This window comes from Littorina saxatilis, unplaced genomic scaffold, assembly GCF_037325665.1.
Source record: "Littorina saxatilis isolate snail1 unplaced genomic scaffold, US_GU_Lsax_2.0 scaffold_1033, whole genome shotgun sequence".
Classification (NCBI taxonomy): Eukaryota; Metazoa; Mollusca; class Gastropoda; order Littorinimorpha; family Littorinidae; genus Littorina; species Littorina saxatilis.
In genome coordinates this window covers 10,001-17,066 of record NW_027126850.1, presented here as the reverse complement: position 1 = coordinate 17,066, position 7,066 = coordinate 10,001, and the positions used below count along the sequence as shown (strand labels likewise).

Sequence of the window (7,066 nt, the reverse complement as noted above, 5' to 3'; positions counted from 1 at the left end):
CACACACACACACACACACACACACACACACACACACACACACACACACACACACACACACACACACAGAAAGAGCATAGGTGAAACTGTGCAAGAAAGCGAGACACTAGATCTAGATCTGTCTGTCTGCATGTAGCCTACTTACAGGGACACGACTGCCAACTAGTCTCGGCCCGCTCAAAATAATAATGACCGAGACTTTCAGTACTTCCTTCGCGTGACGTGTAACCCTCTTACGTCATAATGTGACGTCAATGTAATGTGACGTCTTCAAATGTTGTCAATGTAATGTGACGTCTTCAAATGTTAGAGTTTCTACCACAGACATACACACGCACGCACGCACGCACGCACATACGCACATACGCACGCACGCACAGACAGACAAAGTTACGATCGCATAGGCTACACTTACGTGAGCCAAAAATTGTTGAAGCAACAGTCAGACTTTTAAAATGTGAATAAATTTCACATCAACTATTTCAGAATATTTCCCTTTGCTTCAGTGCAAACAATGCATGTACCTCCCATCTGCTTCAGATACCCCCCCCCCCCCTCCCCATCCACCCCCACCCCCTTCCAACTTGTTGCACAGTTCTGTTGTAACACGACTTCCCTATTTCACTAAAGAACCATTGAGTGCACAGCCTCAGAAAAATATTCATTTGTATTTATGTCACTTCTATAATATAAACCAACTACGAACGAAACTTTTAGTTTTTTATGTGTGTAGTTTTCTGTTCGTGTGTGTGTGTGTGTGTGTGTGTGTGTGTGTGTGTGTGTGTGTGTGTGTGTGTGTGTGTGTGTGTGTGTGTGTGTGTGTGTGGGTGTGTGTGTGTGTGTGTGTGTGTGTGTGTGTGTGTGTGTAGGTGTTTTACGCAACCAAGCAGAAAAGCAAACAGTCTATGCAGTTTTCTATTTTCCAGATATATTGTCGAATGTTTTGTGTACGGAAATTTACTCGTATCTTCTTCTTCTTCTGCGTTCGATGTTGATGGCCGTGCTAAATCCTCAGACCAGTGGCTGCCAGGAAGTCCGCAGTCTTGCGCAGTTCGTCGGCAGGACCCCAGAGTTTGGCTCCAACACTGGTCTCTTCTTGCCAGAACTTCTGGCGTATTGTCTCTAGATGGGGGCAGTTCTGGAGAATGTGCTCCGGAGTTTGCTCTTCCGAGCCACATTCACAGTGTGCGTCATCCGCAAGGCCCAGTCTCTTGAGGTGTTTCTTCAGTCCACAGTGCCCTGTCCTTAGACGGAAAATGGTGGTTTGGCTTCTCCGGTCTAGTTTGTTGATGGGGTCTTCCTGTGGGTTGTAGTCTCCGTTTCTCTTTTTCCAGTTTTCTTTCTTCTTCCGTTGTAGAAGAGTCTTGGCTTCTTTGTACGAGGTGGAGTTGTGTGGTTGGGGAAGTCTCGCACCTCCTTGTATCTATATGATTGCCTATCTTTGCTGCCCTAAATAACCAGCCACAGCTTCTTTCCCGTTCTAAATCACAAGTTGATTTTCAACGGACAGGAAATCAATTGAGTCGCATGATGCAGTGTTATGTTTATATGTTCAGGAAATAAGAGAAAGCGAGCATAGGATACCGACAGTCATTGAAAATTCCGCACAGTAATCAACAATTACCTTTTTGATATAATGACACTGATAAACGCCACTAAAAGACAATACATGTACAAGCATACGGTGATTTTTTTAAAAAGTATTTGTGTTTAGGATGTAAAAGAAGTGCACAGATGGAACAGAGAGTCGCAGCTGATTTCGTACGACGGGACAAAAGGCGCATGGGGTACAGACAATTCTGTATAAAATAAATCAAAACGTAAATGTTATAAGCGGGTACAAGTCGGGCATGACACTGATTATATCTATATATAAGAGACAAGTCAGTGACAAGTATTTCTGTCAGTGATAAATTTAGGAAATCAAAGAGATGCGCAGAAAGGTAAAGAGAGTTATACAAGACAACAAAATAACAAAATGAAATAAAAGAGAAAGATTAAAAAAAAATTAAAAAATCCGCAACGCTCATGCAGAAGCAGGTTCTGTTGTATTCCTCAAGGGCAATTGGTAAAGACAAAAGAAAGAAGGAAGAAAGAAGCGCGTCTTAGGTACAGATGGCCGTAGAAAAAGCCGTAAAGGTTATAACGGGTAGAATTTTCCAGAAGAACACTGATAACACCACTTAAGAAAGTTCAACCACAATTTTACTGTCCTTCTTCACATCCAGGACATAAAAGAAGTGCGCATAAGACACAGACCGTTGAAGACAAATCCGTACCAGTAATGAGGGGTAGGGCAACCGGGTATGGTATTGATAACACGTGCCCCTCTTGCCTCTTCTCGGCCCAGAAAGCGGACACCACAACGGACACGTGAAAACAACTCATGTAACAAGAACAGAATACAAAATGAAGAAAAAAAGTTGTCCAAACAAAAGGCAAAAAAAGATAAACGACAGAAGACAAAAAAAAAAGACACACTTCAAAAAGACACACTTCAAAAAGACATAATGACATAAACAGCGAGTTAAAAGTAACGTGGGCTTTTTTTTTAACAGAAAGGGGGGGGGGGGGTGAGCCGGAAAGGTTGGAAGGGGGGGGGGGGGGGGGAGGGGAGGGTGAGTTGAGGTCTGGTCGGAGGGCGTGGTGGGAAAAGAATGTGTGTGCACACAGGTAAGGCAACCTGGCTGCCTCTTCACACAGCAACCTGTGAAAGTATTACGGGGATTCAAGTTAAAACGTAGGTCTAAACCTCAGTTTCTAAAAAGTCGTAAAAAAAACCCACTTACGGGCATACAAAACGTGCAATCCCAAAAGTGTACAAACCCATTCTTGTTGAATAAAGATTTCATTGTCTGTGAAGATGATATGCCAATTACTGCTTATTCTTCCGGCGTCAAATTTTTGGTTCAAACGTACGTCTCAGCATGAAAACGCCACGCGAAATTGTGACAAGACGGACGACCAAGTCATTCGCTCGCTGGCTTTGCGTAGGCGTGTAAAACTCAGTTCCTTTATAAATAGAGCAAGCTTCGATGAAGCACTGATCACTACTCGAATGAACTAAACACGATGAGTTTGACAATATTCAATAGACGCTGATTTACGCGCGTTTATCACAGTGTAAATGTTTGGAAGTTCTCAGTCTGTTGCGGAAGAGAGTTACACTTGGATTAGTTTTGAACTGAACTTGCTTGAAGAAACATGGACATTGTTTTTCTTTTGACGGTAAAACTTGTTTCATCTTTTTCCTTTCTCTCGGTTTTTGTTTGTTTCTTTCTTTCTTTTTTCTGTTCTTTTTTTCTTTTTTTTCCCCCCTTTCTTTTCTTTCTTTCTTTTTTTTCTTTATTCGTCTCTTTCTTTTTTTTCTTGGTTTTGTTTTTCTTTATTTCCTAAACTTCTTTATTTTTCGTTTGTTCTATTTCACTTTTTTCTTTCTTTCTGTTCTTTTCTCTCTTTTTTTTCTATTCTTTTTTTCTTTCTTTTTTGATACAGATCCAGTGTTTGGATTTATAGTAAGGTTAATCTTGCATGAAGTGGATAGTGACGGTGATGATAAAATGTTTGTGATGATTGTGGTTTTCTTTTTCTTTATCTCTTTCTGTTACTTTTTTTTATTTATCAAATACTGTCTTCATGGTCGGGTTTTTTCTCTCTATCTGTGTGCCTTTATTTGTCTTTAGTTCATTTCTTTTTATGTGTGTTTAATTTATCAATATGCATGCATGCACTAATGTCTTCTTCTTCTTCTTCTTCTTAGCTTCAATAGTTTACTTTTATTAGCTTCAATAGTTTACTTTTATCGTCTTCCTCTTCAATAGTTTACTTTTATTTTCCTGTTGAACTTCGTCCTTATCTCTACACTACTTCTAATATATAGTGGGGTCATTTTAATGTGCCAATTGAATCAGTTATAAATGTGAAAGGTCATCGTTTCTTCGCTTTCTAGTTTTCAAGTGTAAGTATTGTAGTCGACGTGTCAACTATTACTGCTAAAGTTGAAGATTTTCTGTGACTAATTAGCCTCTGCACAATTCTAAACCCCGTTTAATTCAAAGGTGTGTAAGTGGTTTGTCGAGTACAGTTATAAACTGCTGCGAAGATTTGCTCATGCCAAAATCGCGGAAGTGAAATTGACCAAATTAGCTCACAAGTTGCAATACAGCTGAGCTTAGGAAAATTAGAATAAGAATTCCGCAGTATATTATAAGGTGTTGAAAAACCATTGCGACAACTGTAATAACATACTTTCCCTTTATGGGTGAAATATTGACTAAGTGGAGTATCTCCTTTTTTTCTTTTCTTCTATTTGTGTTTGTTTGTTGTAGTGATGACTCAACTAGACTGTCACGCACGCCACCCCCCCCCCCCCCCCCACCCCCCCCACCCCCCACCCCACTAACACACGAATCCGAGTCGACGAATAAATCTGAAGAATATATTATCTGCTGTAGGAGTTGACTGACCTGTTTTTCTACTCCTCTGTCTCGGGTATTCCACCATTGTACTCACCTCTTGATACTGATCAAACATCATATTCTAATGTGAAAGCCTTGTGAGCAAACACATGCTGGGCTACTCCGGCTCTCATTAACATACTTAGCATATAGTTTGCATTGCTGTCGGAGTCCGAAGGTCCTTTTTCAATGGGGGAAAAGAGGTGAGTTAGGCCCTTCTTGCAGACAAGTTTGAAATTTACTATAATTTTTTTATTGTAGATTGTTTGTAGCAGCTGGAAAGTTTCTCACGTTTTCACGAGATTAGTGAGATTAGAATTGCAGCAATATTGTAATATGACAGTGGAAAAAGTGGGCAGAGCGCCTGCATTGTGTGTATTTTCTTGTAGTTTTCGCTGATCTAAGTATTGGAAACAACAAACACCATGCGGTAGATTACTTCAAGTAAAATACCAGTTGTTGTTGTTGTTGTTGTTGTTGTTGTTCTCTCTCTCTTTCTCTTTCTTTCTCTCTCTCTCTCTCTCTCTCTCTCTCTCTCTCTCTCTCTCTCTCTCTCTCTCTCTCTCTCTCTCTCTCTCGCTCTCTCTCTCTCTCTCTCTTAAACCTTTTAATGGACGGTGATCATGTTACGGTTGTCTACAGGTGGGCATCGTGGGGTCAAGTGTCCTCGCAGCGCCTGCTGACCTCGGGGAGCCCTCAGGAAGCTCGAACTTCCAAGATGCTTTATTAGGTAAAGTCCACTTTGTGTGATGATCCCTGCATTAGACAGCCTTGTTTGTGTACAGGCGGACTGACATTGTCTTTATGTTTGTAGCATGACGTCTGACTGCATAAGTTCAGCTGCCTGTCTGTCAGTCTGTTTGTTTGTGTGGCTGCGTATCTGTTCGTCTGTCTGTCTGTCTGTACTGTCTGTCTGTCTGTCTGTCTGTCTGTCAGTCAGTCAGTCTGTCTGTCTGTCTGTCTGTCTGTCCATCTGTATGTCTACTTGCCTGATTTGCCTGTGTGCATGTCTGTTTGTCTGTTTGTGTGTCTTCAGAATGTTGTCCGCAATCTTAATCACTAGTTAATCATTCATATTGAGAACAGGTGCGTATTTAGACAGCAACCTGTCTCTTACTTTTTACACCACAATAGGAATTTTTTTTGTACGCCTTAAAATAGTAATGATAACTAGTATAGATTACAATCCTTTATTTAAAGAAATCTGTATATTATATATGCCCTCGAGTTCGCAAGCAGTACGTATAATGTGAGGAATATATCCTTGCTTTGTGTCTGTTCAAGGAAAGAAAGTTCGTTTTGCGATCAATATCTCTGAAACAAACAAAACAGACGTGTTGCTTTGTGCACACTGACGTGAAATTGATACTCCGTTCTGAAAAATCATACCTACGGGCAAAATGCTCATAACATCGTCGTTATTTTCAGTCCTGTCTGCCTCCCTGATTCTATCTGTCTTAATGTGACAGCTATATTATATAGAATGTTTAGCCTATCAGAGTGGGACATAGGGTAGAGAAGAAGGTCCGTTTTTTTTTTTGCATGGACAAAATCAGTATATTCTCCCATTTTGTAACTGTCAAAAGTAGTACAAAAGTAGTACAAAAGCAGTACAAAAGTGGAATGAGGGTGAACAGAGAAAGAGAACAGTCAGATTAGTGTGTATTGGTCCATCCTGTGATGGTTCATGTCAGAAGTACGTTTACATGTCACTGCTAATGTCTGGACGTCTTTGGTAATATAAGCCTATTTGCTGTCTGTTTGTTCAAAGCCGCCCTGTCATTTCTTTCAATTATAAGTCTCTGCTGTCCCTTTCCTATTATTATTAATCTTGTCGCAGCACTATTGTTGATGTGATGTTCGAAAGTATCACAATCTTTATGGTTTGATGTACATGTCGCTTATAAAGACAAGGATTTCGTCACCCACCTTGAGAGAGACGGACAGAAAGACAAACAGATTGTCCGCGCGTGTTTACCATTGTCGATTCTGTGTTGTAACTTTAAACATCCAGACTTATCTGTCTTTGTATCTTTGTATCTGTCTGTGTCTGTCTCTGTCTTCCTGACTCTGTCTCTGTTTCTGCCTCTGTCTCTCTCTGTCTGTCTGCTCTGTCTCTGTCTCTGTCTGTCTGTCTGTGTGTCTGTCTGTCTGTCTCTCTCTCTCTCTCTCTCTCTCTCTCTCTCTCTCTCTCTCTCTCCCCCCTCTCTCTCTCCCACTCTCTCTCTCTTTTCATTCATTCATTTGTCTTTTTTTCTTGTCTCGTTCGTAGTTTTTACTAGTAGGCCTACATCACCCCCCCCCCCCCCCCCCACCTCCTCCCCTCCCAATCTGTTTTGTCTCCGAATCTCATTTTTCATCACGGTTCTTTTTATTTTATTTTGGGTGATATTGCGTTTGATTTTCTCTATTTGCTGGTAATCTCTCCCCTCTATCGTTTGGTGAAACACAGCGCAAATTACACAGGTGTCTCTTTCCACGATGAAATAAGTACTGGTGTTCGGTAATTATCTTACACCGTCATGTCCCTTTACCAAGTAATTTCACGCAGGTATAATACCAGTGCAAATCCCCACAAGAATGTTTTCCCGCACGCAAGGTCATTTCTC

At 40.9% G+C, this 7,066-nt stretch overlaps 1 protein-coding gene across 1 annotated transcript in view; it reads left to right on the top strand.

Moving 5' to 3' along the window:
- The first annotated feature begins 2,703 nt into the window (after positions 1-2,703).
- The window catches only part of LOC138955350 (cartilage matrix protein-like), a 14,335-nt gene continuing 9,972 nt past the window's right edge, over positions 2,704-7,066 (top strand). Inside the window, exons 1-2 of the mRNA XM_070326968.1 lie at positions 2,704-3,228; positions 5,100-5,187. Of these exons, the coding sequence (XP_070183069.1) occupies positions 3,205-3,228; positions 5,100-5,187 (112 nt within the window). The 5' untranslated portion in view covers positions 2,704-3,204. The remainder of the gene's footprint in view (positions 3,229-5,099; positions 5,188-7,066) is intronic.